At 35.5% G+C, this 16455-nt stretch overlaps 1 protein-coding gene across 1 annotated transcript; it reads right to left on the bottom strand.

Moving 5' to 3' along the window:
• Positions 1 to 40: 40 nt before the first annotated feature.
• On the bottom strand, positions 41 to 16325 carry LOC147874886 (uncharacterized). The gene is made up of 10 exons (XM_087361270.1): positions 15496 to 16325; positions 14554 to 14706; positions 13493 to 13629; positions 11075 to 11207; positions 9518 to 9643; positions 7246 to 7329; positions 5656 to 5793; positions 2319 to 2447; positions 1888 to 2023; positions 41 to 1721 (listed from the first exon to the last, which is right to left on the bottom strand). Exons 1-9 carry the CDS (start codon positions 15692 to 15694, stop codon positions 1911 to 1913), a joined length of 1212 nt encoding a protein of 403 aa, XP_087217396.1. The 5' UTR covers positions 15695 to 16325; the 3' UTR covers positions 41 to 1721; positions 1888 to 1910.
• Between the last annotated feature and the right edge of the window lie 130 nt (positions 16326 to 16455).

The raw sequence follows: 16455 nt of genomic DNA, 5'->3' as shown, positions 1-16455 counted from the left end.
TTTGGTGTCTTATTTAAGAAGATAAATAAACTTTACTAGGTTGAAACCAATTTTACTATTATTCACTAATACAAAAACTTTATTTTAAAGTACAATAAGATACAAATTACTTTCTGAAGAAACATTGCTCAAAGTATTACAACCACCAGAATACAGAGGGAAACACTGGAAGAGCACAAAAAGGAATGGTGCTTTAAAACATTTTACAAGGCTCCAGGTGTTCTACAACTACTACGTATATATTATTTAATTACTAAAGTGTGTATAAATAAAAAGCAAAAGAAAATATTCACATTTATAACAACAATCTCTATGTTACATCATAATGCACTGTATGACAATGAAGTAAAATACAGTACTGTAAGTTTGTATTGCAAACTATGAAAGTGTATGAGTGAAGTAGAAAAATAAGAAAAAATAATACTGAACTAAATAACTTTCTCAAAGTGCATTATAGTTTAAGCTCCTCATAGTTCCACTCTACAGCAAGAATTATCAGCAGTACAGATGGAAAAACACTTGTGTTCATAATTGTTTGAGAAGATGAACATGTATACGACATGCACAAAATATCATATCAGGAAGGCTGTAGTGTAATTTTACTTGGAGTTTTGAATCATGAAGCAGTGGAATATAAATTAAGCTGTAATTATTTTTCTATATTTTGGCACATATGTTATATTTCTGTTATGTCTAGTAAGCATAAATAATTGCTGGTTCAAATAGAATTGCTAACACTATGGTCAAATATTGATTTCCTAATAAGTTATAATTTACTTATAAATATCTGTCTTGTAAGCATGCTTTATATTCAACTGTTTAAACAGAGGCTTGTATCTCCATTTCTGTGAGATGATACATTCTTAAGGTGGGTCAGTTTTCCAGTATTTTAAGAACATTAACAATCTCTGGCTTCAATGTGAAGTGACTGACAGCAGATTGAGTCCTTAAATAGGTTGAATTCTAAAGGTTTCTGATTATGGTATGTTATAATATGTAAAATTGTTCTTTTGGACTATGTGCATTTTGTAAGTTATAAAATTATAAAACTGCAATGTTTTTCAAACTGGATTCTGCTTCTGTCGTCAGGTAAAAACGGGATGAAAGAGGACAGAAAGCATATCTGTTGAACCCCCTGCTTCACCTAACTTCAGACCTGATGACAGCAGCACAATCCAGCTTAAAAATGTTGTACTTTTATTATTTTATAATTTAGACAATGGATTAAGTTCAAAAGAATATTTTTACATACCTTAAATAGGTATAGACAATGAGGCCATGGAAAGTTTCATATTCCTCCTACTGGTGGATCTGAATGTATGTCTAACCAATGAAAACCATCTATCACATCCACTTATCAGAATACAAAACAAAATTTCTATACTTTCTGGTCCAAGAAACAAAGGTACTGATTATGTCTAGTGTCTGTCACTTTATCCTGAAGAGCAATCAGTCCTTGGAAACACTACAAAACTAGTTCACCACATTGCATTATAATCACCCACAAATGAAAATACATTCAGTAAATCACTATCAAAGTCTCAAGACTTCATTCATTTAGTTCATTTCAACAGATAATCTTATAAAATCTATCAACCTGCCACAGTGTCTTTGTATTAAAGAGCCACCGATCACTGGAACCACATTCTACAATAAAAGCAGTCAGTACTTGCCAGTATATATCCATTAGAATGACATCCAAAAACTAATTTACCAGTTTCCTGAAAATGTACAATTGAAGGTTTCTTTTAATAAAATAGCCTGGTAATTAGTCATAACTAAAGGATATCTTCAAAGATTATTTGTATATTACACAAACCAAATAATACCATATGACTCTAAATTAATTTATTTTGAAACAACTAAACAAGCCAGTCAGAAACTTACTGTTTTGGGAATGTTAAGCGAGTTCAATGGCAATGTATCTGACGATAAATCAAACTAAAGCCTCTATTCTCAAAGTCACTGGTCACAGGCTCATCACCATCCGTTACCACAGTCAAAACAAATGGCTTGGAGGAAGCTGCAAATACAGAAAAGCATATGAATACACAATCAGTGTGTTTTAGTATAACATTTTAAGGTACTGTTGCCAGGAGAGGGTCAACAACTGCACATCTGTCCAAAAGTCAGGTCCATGTGTCACACGAGACATATGATGATCCTGAATTTTGCAGTGGCATCCAAACATTAATTTTTAATTTAACAAATATCTTTTATAGTAATCAGCTCAATGAATTATCACACACACTATATAATCTACTGGAAACTTTCTTCAGACAATCTCAGAATACTCTATAAAGTTTCTGGAAACTTACTTCTCATTGTCAGCAGTGCATTTCCACAAAACCTGTCATATAACAGACTACCTGCTCTCTGATATGGATTTGGTATCACAACAAAATCAGTGGTACAATTTTCACCTTGTAAAGCAGTCAGAGGATTTCCTGCAAGGGAGAAGTGAGTTTTGAGAACATGTCAATTTCAATATAATCAACAGTCTGAGGTCCCCACATAATTCCCTCTTCCTTTTTGGCTTGAATGTCAGGAGAGGAAGCTGTAGTTCCACTTTCTATATACAGACTGTGTTCCTTCAACCCAGAGGAAAAATATAACATTGATATTACCTCTCAAAAGCATTAAACTTAATTCTCTGGATACTATAGCAGTTATCCAGTTATTTAATAATTTACGTCATTTAATGTTATGTAGTGTGCTAACAACCTTGCACCGTAAAAAAGGAAGATGTTTCGAAACCTCAATCAAAGCCTCGGAGAGGACTGAATGGAAGAGGAGAATTGTAGAGGCCATGGACCGAATACGGACCAGAGAGCCATAGAAGAAGAAGAAGAAGTGTGCACAAAGTATTTAACCTATTGAAGATTTCTGTCTTCTGGGTTGTTGCACTGTGTAGTCTGGTCGATGTTAACCAACGTTTCAGAGGTCATACTGCCTCCGTCCTGATGACGGAGGCAGTATGACCTCTGAAACGTTGGTAAACATCGACCAGACTACACAGCGCAACAACCCAGAAGACAGAAATCTTCATACTCTGATGATGAAGGCAGTATGACCTCTGAAACGTTGGTTAACATCGACCAGACTACACAGCGCAACAACCCAGAAGACAGAAATCTTCATACTCTGATGATGGAGGCAGTATGACCTCTGAAACGTTGGTTAACATCGACCAGACTACACAGCGCAACAACCCAGAAGACAGAAATCTTCATACTCTGATGATGGAGGCAGTATGACCTCTGAAACGTTGGTAAACATCGACCAGACTACACAGCGCAACAACCCAGAAGACAGAAATCTTCATACTCTGATGATGGAGGCAGTATGACCTCTGAAACGTTGGTAAACATCGACCAGACTACACAGCGCAACAACCCAGAAGACAGAAATCTTCATACTCTGATGATGAAGGCAGTATGACCTCTGAAACGTTGGTTAACATCGACCAGACTACACAGCGCAACAACCCAGAAGACAGAAATCTTCATACTCTGATGATGGAGGCAGTATGACCTCTGAAACGTTGGTAAACATCGACCAGACTACACAGCGCAACAACCCAGAAGACAGAAATCTTCATACTCTGATGATGGAGGCAGTATGACCTCTGAAACGTTGGTAAACATCGACCAGACTACACAGCGCAACAACCCAGAAGACAGAAATCTTCATACTCTGATGATGAAGGCAGTATGACCTCTGAAACGTTGGTTAACATCGACCAGACTACACAGCGCAACAACCCAGAAGACAGAAATCTTCATACTCTGATGATGGAGGCAGTATGACCTCTGAAACGTTGGTTAACATCGACCAGACTACACAGCGCAACAACCCAGAAGACAGAAATCTTCATACTCTGATGATGGAGGCAGTATGACCTCTGAAACGTTGGTAAACATCGACCAGACTACACAGCGCAACAACCCAGAAGACAGAAATCTTCATACTCTGATGATGGAGGCAGTATGACCTCTGAAACGTTGGTAAACATCGACCAGACTACACAGCGCAACAACCCAGAAGACAGAAATCTTCATACTCTGATGATGAAGGCAGTATGACCTCTGAAACGTTGGTTAACATCGACCAGACTACACAGCGCAACAACCCAGAAGACAGAAATCTTCATACTCTGATGATGGAGGCAGTATGACCTCTGAAACGTTGGTAAACATCGACCAGACTACACAGCGCAACAACCCAGAAGACAGAAATCTTCATACTCTGATGATGGAGGCAGTATGACCTCTGAAACGTTGGTAAACATCGACCAGACTACACAGCGCAACAACCCAGAAGACAGAAATCTTCATACTCTGATGATGAAGGCAGTATGACCTCTGAAACGTTGGTTAACATCGACCAGACTACACAGCGCAACAACCCAGAAGACAGAAATCTTCATACTCTGATGATGGAGGCAGTATGACCTCTGAAACGTTGGTTAACATCGACCAGACTACACAGCGCAACAACCCAGAAGACAGAAATCTTCATACTCTGATGATGGAGGCAGTATGACCTCTGAAACGTTGGTAAACATCGACCAGACTACACAGCGCAACAACCCAGAAGACAGAAATCTTCATACTCTGATGATGGAGGCAGTATGACCTCTGAAACGTTGGTAAACATCGACCAGACTACACAGCGCAACAACCCAGAAGACAGAAATCTTCATACTCTGATGATGAAGGCAGTATGACCTCTGAAACGTTGGTTAACATCAACCAGACTACACAGCGCAACAACCCAGAAGACAGAAATCTTCATACTCTGATGATGGAGGCAGTATGACCTCTGAAACGTTGGTAAACATCGACCAGACTACACAGCGCAACAACCCAGAAGACAGAAATCTTCATACTCACTGTTGTGAAAACCTCAAATCTTACATATTTAACCTATTACTTCATCACATTCAGGTACTACAATTATCATGACACATGAAAATCATCAATGTTACTTGTAATATCTTTTAACTCAATGCAGTCTATTCATAAGCAACTGAAATGCCCATAGAGCTACACCATGGCTATAGGTCATGTTCACATTAAACTTTTCATGTGCTCTGACCTTGCCATTTAAATGGCTACTCCAGGCCAAGCAGTGGGCTATTTAACAGACACTCCAGTGGAATAAATTATATAAAACAAATAAGGTTTGCCAGGTGCTGTTGTCACAAATACTGTACTGTAAACTGATGATTATTTAAGCTAATAAAGGGAAGAAAAATAATTGGAAAACATGGAGGATAATCCATGTTACTACAGCTATGTAAGGAAAAATTCCAGTTTCACAAAAAGTGGCACTTTGCACTTCGATATTTCAATGCCACAATTTAGAAACCAAAAATAATACTGAAACTGAATGAAATGAGTTGCTACTTGTTTAAATAAGTGGATCACAGAAGCAGTCCTCTATCAAATTCATTCCAATGCCAACATTCAATATGTGACAGTAACGATCCAATGCGAGATTAAGTAAGACAATTTTAAAAGACAAAGAAAGTAAACTGGGCTTCATGAAGTGGCTACATGATATAATAAATAGGTACAGCACTTTTTAACAAGGCAATACATTTATTTTGTGGGTGATCTTTACTAGCAAATGACTGTGTACTATACTTACCAGCTATATTTCCACCTGTATCATCTGATACAGTGAAGGAGAATGGGTCAGCTGCATCTTGTTTCCACTCTATGCTGCAATAGCCAGGCGCCACTCGAATACCCACTCCATAGTTCAAGTTGGCAAGTTCTCGGGTCCCTTTTGGTATGAGAAGATAGTAATGACTGCATTTATAATGACTTTATATTTAATTAGATTAGAGCAGGTGTTTTGTGTCCTCATGTATTTAATCACAACTAAACATGGCATCCTTCTATCAGTTACAGAAATAAAAAAAAAACAATTATAATATCCATAAGACTTTTGTCACAGTATAACTCCATGGAGCAAAGTCCTTCAGAAGTAAACAAATGCTCAGCTTGTAAAGAAATTACTTACCGTCTATAGGATGCAAAGGTTGATTACTGTGTCCACAAAGGTCTGTCAATAGATCCTAACCTAAGATAAATGAATCTAGTATACAGCCTGACATCCAATTCCTTCAATATTGATTTTAATATTATCCTCACATTACTGTGTTAGTCACTCAAGTGGAATAGATAACACGGCACACATTTGTTCCAGTACCTTCTGAAGGCCAATACCAATATAATATGCCTGCATTCATAATATAAATGTCCTTTAAATTTATCAAATCTAAAACTTCTTGACGATGGTGAAGAGTCAATTGAATAAAAATTTACTTGGATATTATCCATCGTCTAGTAATAAAACGTAAAAAACGTAAAACGACGTTTCGGAGATGGGGCTCTATCTCCGTCTTCAGGTTCCTACTCAGTTGGGCCCACCAGATAGGGATTAGCTCTATCTAGTGGGCCCAACTGTGTAGGAACCTGAAGACAGAGATACAGTCCCATCTCCGAAACGTCGTTTTACGTTTTATATTTACTAGACGATGGATAATATCCAAGAAAGGTCCGGAGATAGGGATTAGCTCTATTTAGTGGGCCCAACTGTGTAGGAACCTGAAGACGGAGATAGAGTCCCATCTCCGAAACGTCGTTTTACGTTTTTTACGTTTTATTACTAGACGATGGATAATATCCAAGAAAGGTCCGAAGATAGGGATTAACTCTATCTAGTGGGCCCAACTGAGTAGGAACCTGAAGACGGAGATAGAGTCCCATCTCCGAAACGTCGTTTTACGTTTTTTACGTTTTATTACTAGACGATGGATAATATCCAAGAAAGGTCCGAAGATAGGGATTAAATTTATCTAGTGGGCCCAACTGAGTAGGAACCTGAAGACGGAGATAGAGCCCCATCTCCGAAACGTCGTTTTACGTTTTTTACGTTTTATTACTAGACGATGGATAATATCCAAGTAAATTTTTATTCAATTGGTCCTTTAAATTTATTTCATGCTCATTTCCAAAATTGTTCATCCCTAAATCCCTAAAAAAGGGATAAATAAAATAAAGGGAAGCAAGAGATGGATGCAGCCCCCTCCCACTGCTCCCCTCACTCTCAATTGGTGGGACTGAAAAGTGAAATGAGTTACAAAGAGTTTTGAAGATTATGGCATATATGTTTCAGGACTGCCCTATATTACTTGTACAAGCATGTAAAATAAGGTTATGTGTCATTTACCAAGGTCCCTACTAGCAGGATCATAGTTAAAGCTTTTCACTCTGCCTTCTAGTTCTCTGAAGTACATAAGAAGACCAGGTGGAGCTGAAAAAGAGCAAACACATAATTTGTGATGAATAAATTACATATTGTTCTGTATTTTAAATTTCACTCATAGTACGGCTAAAAAGAAGATAAAACAAAGAACCAGAAAATGAAATTTGATCTTATTCTGAAGAGTTCCAGGTGTGTGTTATATAATTCAAGTTAATATCAATTCAATCTACTCATGTCCATTATAAAATAGTGTCCTATGGCAACGCGTTTTGTTATATATTATGTCATCTCAAGTCATTTACCTGTGTTAGAAAATTGAGACAATGTTTTATAATGAAGTTGTGTGGATGAAAATGATATTTAGCTGAATAACAAAAATATATTTCATTATTAACATAAAGTATGCTGATATCCATTGCCTCACAACATTGCTTACAAACAACATGTAAAATATTATCTTTGTTACTTTGATTTCTTCACTGCAGTCTACAAAATTTCAGTAATTTTCTGTCAGTGACTTCCATATGGAAGAATGCCAGTTACTTTGGAGATCATGCAGATAATACTAGATTCCATCAAACGTAAAAATCAAAGGAAGTCTGTCATCAGTGTTGCTCTATGGATTATCTTCCAAGAAATCACAAACATCACTGAACCTGTGACTAAAGTAATTTGGAATAAGATATCATTTGTAGGATTTTAGTCCCATGACAGATTGCACTGATGATGGAGGCAGCAAGCACCTCTGAAACATTGGTAAACTTCTACCAGACTACACAGAGCTACAACCCAGAAGACAGCTATTAAGATATCATTTGTTTATCAGCTATGGATGTGCAGTATTTCCACCATCAATATTCTTCATCTTTGGCAAAATTTTACAATACGTATTCTGCTGCTCACCACATTCCATTACCCCACATCAAAATCTCCCATGCACTGTGCTATCCTATAGGGCCTAACACACCTGCTAGTCCAACAGAAAATTAACAATCTGCCAACTGCTTAGAAGATGTGCGTGTCTCGTCATGTTTAAACAGACTCCAGCCTGCCTGCCACAATGTCACTGTAAATGCTTCTGGCCCAAAAGTTTTTGAAGTTACCATGTATTTTCAGTTCTACTGTTAAAAAACCAATTCACAATACGAACAGAAGTATGAATTATTCTTTCTTGTATTTCATTAAACGTATAAGCTACCATGACTCTAGTAAAAATTATAGATCTCCAAGATATATATAATATCATGTGCCCATTTCACTTTTTTAAAAATATCAGAGTTATATTAAAGTTTTACATAGTACAGATAAGATAGTGTAATTGCGTCATATTGTGAATATTATAACAATTATTTATTTTAATCCGTCTTATCACAATATTTAAAATTCCTTATAATTAAGATAATAAAATATCATTGATGCTCCATATCGATTGATCGATTTACATTTCGGAACATTTACACAACATGTTTCGGTTTTTATAAAACCATCATCAGGTGTAAAATATATCTAAGAACTTAAAACTCAATTATGATTTCTGTAGTATTTTGGTGATGTTTCATTACGTTTGTTTTTCATTTTTGGGCGAAGGTGTTGTTTTTCTTAAATTTTATTAGATGTACATATCGGCCAAAGATGTAGGAGTGATTGTCCCGAGATGTCCAGAAGTATCAATCGATATGGAGCATCAATGATATTTTATTATCTTAAATATAAGAAATTTTAAATATTGTGATAAGACGGATTAAAATAAATAATTGTTATAGTACAGATGTTACTAATATCAATTGAAAATAAATTACTCTTAGGTTCTCAAAGCAGTGCAGATATCATTGTTGGATCTTGTGGGTTGTAGCGTCATGTAAGTGGATACCTAGAAGTCTACATAATGTTACAACCCAACCCAGAAGATCAACATCTTCATCCAAATCTATTTATCTATTGAGTAATTTGGGAATTCAGTTGGATTAGACAGATAATACCTTCCATATTACATATCCAGTGTTTAAAAGTGACTGTTTTAAAGACTGTAAAAGTGGCAGGAAGATAAACTTAAACCAGTTTTTAGGGAAACAAACTGCAATGATATAGGATAACTTAAAATGGGTCTCAAAAGGCTCAACTGGTGGGAGGTTAACAACACCAGAGAATTAGTTAACCCAGTCTAATCAGCATCTTTGTACAAATCTCTGTTGTTGCCATGTAAAAATAATCACATACTTCTTTACTTTGTACCAACCTCGCTCACGACTGGTGCACTCTATTTGAGTGAGTTTTATGTTCCACCTACGAGTTGTGGGTACATGTGGGTCAATTTTTATGGAAAGCTGAATTGGTGTGTTGCCATCTTGGAATTCCATATATACTGTAACAAATAAGTTTTGGATTTTATACTGTTAGCCTTGTATTTTGTATGCATCTATCCAGAACAACTGAAGGCTGTGGTGTGGAAAATGATTAATATTAATAATTATAATATTATAATTAATATTATTTAATTTAACATACCACACCAAATATTTTGGTATAAAAATAGATTGGTTTACACCATTTTTAAAATTACTTTTAACTAAAAAGAAACACTCTGAAGTTGGTGAATAAATATGTAGATCATGAAACTACAACTCTTCTGCTCAGTGATGTTTGATTGATCCTCTGGCAGCAACAAACCTACATTCAGAGTGAGAACAAAACTGATAGTCAGGAGTAGTTATATCAGGGCACTTTGTTGGCCATGCAATGTCTCAAAATCCCAAATTCAAGCAGGCTGAAAAACATTCATTTTGCAACATTCATGGATAGTTTTGTATGAACAATAAATTGTAGTAATTATACTGGTTGTTTTTCGGAAGAATATTACAGTTTTTTAGACACTTGTCTGCAGTACAGCATTGAAAAAGTTCTTAATTCTACAGATCCCACACCACATGAAAAGTCTTCAGACTTACGAGGCCACTACCTGTACTAGATTAATTTCATATATGTATACTGTGAAACTTGTTAGACAATGGATTTTAAAATATAACTTCTAATTGTAATCATAAATCTTCTTTACTGATTACCAATTAATTACAGTTAACAATGGTAATCTTCAGAAATGTGTATATCTGCTTTACAAGTATAAATAATTACACAGAGCCAGTAATAAACTACCAAGAGATAATATCAGGTTGATAGTTTATGAATGACAGATGCATATATGGTCTAAAATAATATAAGAAATAAACTACTAAGTAAAGTCAATAAATATAAATTTCAGGGATGCAATACATAATACAGTGAAGACAACATTATAAAACTGAAAATATAGAAGTTTAACTGTATTAATGGCCGCATTATGCAAAAATGGGGAAAAGAAACACGAACAGATAACTAAAATTATATACATTCACATCAGTACAAAATTCATAAAAATGGAAGTGATGCTTTAAAAGAATGAAGAGAAAATACTCTAAACAAGTGAAATGCATTTCAGTAGAGTCACTAAAAACAAGAACACTGATCATAAAATAAATTATATTATTATGGAAGACTTGACAATATTTAGCAAATATAACAAAGTAACAAATTACAGATCAAATGTAGACAATAAAAGCCACATGGATACTTAAAATATTCATGAGATATACAATATTGGGTACCAAAAAACGATTACAGACCCTACTGTAGAGCAATAGGAATTAATATATAACATATAAAAGAAAGAGAAAATCAATATACCAATCATGAAATTCATAAATGCCACAGTGGAAGAGATATCCACAGATTTCTCATTTTCTGCGGTACAAAATATTACCATGCTGATTTGTGTTAACACCACAGATAGTAGGCACTGGGTAAGCACCGCCTGTTGCTGCAAGGTAATCGGAATTGCAGTGTCCATCAAGATTCGGTTGGGAAAGAGTAAAGTCAAGAAAATCAACACGTAACTGTGAAGAGAAAAAAACAGATTTAAACATTGCACTCTGCAATTATCAAGAGTGGAGAGGTATAACCCAGTCTGGAGTACACAGTTTTCAAACTGAAACTTTGCATTCATCACTGGATTTCATACTTGTTCAATTTTTAGCAGTCTAATCACAATAAAATATTATTATTAAATATTAAAATATTATTACAATTAACATTTAAATATTTAAAATATATTAAAATGATACTCTCTATCGAAATGTTCGATTTACATTAGAGCATCATCTTTTACACTACATGTTTCGGTTCTAAATGAACCATCTTCAGGTGTATAATCCATATAAACTCAAATGTAATATCCTAAGTGCAATCCTTCGTCAGATGTCCATCAAATATCAGAAAGTTTTCCTCTTCCAGATCTATTGTATTTTAATATCGCATTCAAGGTCGTTTCATAATGTATGTCACGCTTAACGTGATCTTTAATATATTTTAAATATTTAAATGTTAATTGTAATAATATTTTAATATTTTATTGTGATTAGACTGCTAAAAATTGAACAAGTATATATTCAACACAATATGACGCAACATTATCATATCATCTCACTGGATTTCATGTTAATTTTTTTGTAGGTCAAATCTGTTGTTGCAAAGATAATCAACAGAACATAAATTATAATAGCTGGGGTATCACAGTCAGCACAGTGACTGACTACAGGCTCAACAATTGGTATCTGATTCCTGGCATGGGCAAGGTCCCAGTCTCTTATCCAATAGGTACTGGGGGTCCACTCCCCAGGGGTAAAGTGCAGTCAGGACATGACACTGACCACTTAACCCCATCTAGTGCTGAGGCCAAGAACACCAGCCATTAACATTAACTTACATGGTACAAACATGAAGATTTTATAAAACAAAGTTTGCTGTGTCTATTACTTGTTAGTGGATTAAAATTGGATTGAAAGAAACTTAAAACTTTTTATTATATTTAATCTGTTGACTATTTATTGTAATATGTATGTAATGAAAACTTACAGCAGATAGAAAAGTTTAAATTATAAAATCTCTGTGATTAAATGGCATTTAAACTACATGCACTACTGTGTCTCAATGCATAATTTATTTTTCCTAACTCTTTTTTATGGAACTAAAAGAAAAACCTTGTGTATTTCATATATTATGTTCATACATATGAATTACAATATCATTTAAAATTTTAATATCTAAACATGACACTTTCAGGTATAAAATTAATCCATGAGGCGTATGTGGTAAGATATCATATTTACTGCACTTTGCCAAAAATTAAAAATTGTTCTTTATCTTATGTTATGCATCATATTATCTGCAATGTTACATTCCAGCCATTGATTGCAACAGATGAGACACAATTTGGAGTAAAACAAACTTCAACATGACACGAAGAATGAGATCTGAATTTATCTGTGGTTCTGATGACATTTGTCTTAAGGTGGCGACTGACTTGTAACATTTACTCGTAATGTAACATTCGCGGCGAGCATGTTACATTACACCACAACTGGTGAGGCGTATCAAATGCTCGTTTTGAATGCTCGGCTCGACTGTGCTCCATTCATTTCATTCAATATGTCGGACATGGAGGTTGTGTTATCTTTGTTTCATTTAATACGCTACTGTTATCTAAAGAACTCGTGAATGCTCGTTACAACACCGCTCGACTGACTGACTGACTTGTAATGTAACACTCAAAGGGATTCGCGAAAAAACCGACAACACGATGGAGCGCCCGCGAGCGGCTCGCGGCTCGCATCGAGCGGCTCCGTTCGCTGTCTTCACTTGTGTAATGCTCGATTTGTAACACGTTACATTACAGGCAAATGTTACAAGTCAGTCGCCACCTTTACATGAGCAGTTTTCAATAAAAAAGTTATATTAAAAGTAATAAATGTTAGTACAGAGTCTAAAAATCTTTATACCAATCTACACAACTGAATGATTAACATAAATAGTACAGAAAGTCCTTATTGTTCCAAAGTGCACGTTCTAAAACAAGGACAGCTTGTTCTTTTGTGAGTTTGCTCTGCCCCCATCTTCAGGTGTAAATATTTATTCTGTTGGGTTCCACGGAAGTGGTTAATCCCAATTCCTGGACCAGGGATTGGGATTTGGTATTTTCAATTGAAGACAGGAGCAGATCCATCTCGTGAAATATACTGGCCTTGTTTGGAATGTCAAACAATGAACCAAGTCCTTAAAAACAGCAATACTGAATGTAACACATCATCATTGGAAAACTTTAGAGTTATATGTTCTTCCTTACCTGGCAAATATTAGGATTATTCTTATGGACAGTTATGGTGCAAAGTGTAGAGTCCCCATCCTTATATAACCCAGGGAAGCCAGGGTTGTTGAAATAAGTGCCATTGAATTTTGTGGACGAGCCACATGACTTATGAACTGCAAACACACAAACAAGCTACAATACAACAATACATCACATACCACATAGCATTTCAACAGAATGAAAGCTCCCTAGGACAGCTTTGCAATACTTGCCATCACACGACCTTCATGCTACAAAAGTACAGCCACAAACTAAGATACAAAGTTAAAATTTTCCACTCATTTTTCATAGTGCCAATATTCATTAAATCAAAGGAAGGGGTTCTCAATACATGGCCTGACAGCGTGTTTTGTGTGGCCTACATACATTCTTTTTTAATATTCTGTCACAATGTATGATAAAAAATAGTTACCTGACATCAGAAAAAACACTGTGAGATTTGAGGTTCTCACAACCACAAGTATGAAGATGACTGTCTTCTGGGTTGTTGTACCTTTTAGTCTGGTTGAAGTTTACTCTTGTTTCAGATGTGCTTGCTGCCTCCATCACCAGTGCAATGACCTATCACACTGATGATGGAGGCAGAAAGTATCTCTGAAACATTGCTAAACTTCTACAAGACAAATTGGTGCAACAACCCAGAAGGCAGTCAACACCATTCCAAAGACTTACTTGCAACTGATATTAGCCTTTACATCTAAGAAAGATGAGACAGAAAAAGCACACAGCATGTGTGAGGACACAACAAATTGACAGATATTTATGTCTGAATCCTTGAATCAAAGAGGTTACTTGGGAAACCTAAGCAAATATGTAAAAATATTAAAATATGTCTAAGGTTATGAGAATTTGAACTAGACCTATCGGTTCCAACAGAAAAATGCTTGATTAGGTAAATATCTACAACTCAAGTGAGACCCTCCAATGCTGAAGTAATTTTAGTGATGTAACTAAATGGTTATAAAGACAGCTCTCATAAAGGTGTGCCAGTGGTAAGCCATTACTGTCTCTTGTTAACAAGAAAGGAGTACACTTACTGACACAGCAGACACCCCAGTTTCGGGCACAGCTCCCAGAAGCTATTCCTTTAACTAAGGAACACTCTGCCCTTGAATAGCATGTCCCTTGCTGCTCCAGGATTCCAGTGCACTGAATGTTCTTGAAGAGGGTCACATCAAAAATTGAAGAGACTTGAAACACAAACAAGGTAATTTTCATTGGCAAGCTATACTAACAACAATAATATTTCAGGAAACAGTTTTAAGAATCCTTGGTTATTGTTTTCATTTTATTATACTATCCCATCTGTAACCTGAAGGGACTGAGGAGAACAATAAAAGGTCTCAGTTGGGATAGCCATTCTTGAAACTGATATTTGAAATCTTAAAACCCTTCATACCATGTAGTAGTGTATACAAATATAACAACCGACTACTGTTACTCACAGTTTGTTGGCTTGCATTTACATCACAGATGCATTTCAGCCCCGTGGGGCCATCATCAGTAGTGTGTTGTTTATGTATTTGATTTAAAATACATATTACATACATTAAGACCACGGAGTCAAAAAATAAATTTCATTACATAATGATGACAATCAGAAAAGTAAAACCAGAATACATGGAGAATTATCTGTCCCACTCTTACTTTGTTCACCCCAGATTTGATATTCAATGCCTTAAGACTGAACCCAAAGAACCTGAGCTAAGATACAGTCTACCCCTCTTCTTCATTTATAGGTTAGGGTACCTACCTGTTTCAATTCAGAACATTGATAATTTTAAAACATTTTACTAATTGAGATAATCAATCAACAATGTACATAAAGAATTCATATCACCAAACTTTATTAAAATCCCTTCATTCACAGCTAAGTTACCCCATTATGCAGAGTTATTATCATATCAAAGATAGCCGATTTCCTCCACACCATCTTTGACAAATAAGGTCAATAAATTAACTGTAGCAGTACAACTTACATCTCTCATCCTGTTCCACTACAGTGTCATTTCCTAAATCACTGTGTGTCCAGTGATTGACCTCCTGCCCCCTGACAGCAAAACACAGCACCAGCAACCACAACAGATACAACATCTCACCAGCTAGCCTTGAGACAGAAGAACTGTGAAGCAAGCACATCACTGTCTCATATACTCTAGGACTATTTGTACATCCCATTAATTGTTTTAGTTGAGCTGAAGTTTCTTTAAACTATGATTAGATCATAACTGAATGTTATGTTGCACTCAATGCCATTCTTGCCCTCATTTCTGTTTCTAAAGAAAGTTAAGTAGGACTAAGGATGTTTGCAGATGTGAATATATCAAACAATGCTTGTTATTTCTAGGTGTAGAAATACAAGCCTGTATATGGTGTGATATTTCAAATTCAAATACACTTCTTTACAATGTACAAGTTCAAATAGCAATAATATAATAACCAAACTTGTCCTGGGAAGAGAGAAGTATCTAGTTCAAATCACAACTGGTATCAGTTACACTGAAATGGTCTTCTTTTCATTACAAATAAAAATAGTGAAACCATAATGAGATACAGTTACGTAGTCATGTACACTCGCAGAAGTGATTTATGTACAGATGGATGGTCACAGCTGACACTTAGTACAGTAATGCACCATACCTGCAATCAAAAGTAACAGTTCAAATCCTGAGTGAGGAATCTCTACTTTGACTTTTTTTTCACTGCAGAAAATTTATCCCAGATCCATCCTGATCTCAATTAATCCTTTAGAGCCTATACCACTGATATAGCGTTGTAAAATAAACAAGTACATGTGGTAATTGAATTCACAACCTCATCATGCATATATCTTCATACATAATATTGTTGAAACTAAATGGATAAGAATGTACTCGAAGTAAATGTTTACATTTATGCAAATATATATATAAATACCAGGGCTGTTTCATTTATGAGGG

The sequence above is a fragment of the Zootermopsis nevadensis genome, unplaced genomic scaffold, assembly GCF_977971745.1.
Source record: "Zootermopsis nevadensis isolate Lab colony 2312 unplaced genomic scaffold, Znev_1.0 Znev_ptg000003l, whole genome shotgun sequence".
Taxonomy (NCBI): domain Eukaryota; kingdom Metazoa; phylum Arthropoda; class Insecta; order Blattodea; family Termopsidae; genus Zootermopsis; species Zootermopsis nevadensis.
Note: the sequence above shows the minus strand (reverse complement) of the source record. Positions and strands in the feature narration are given on the sequence as shown.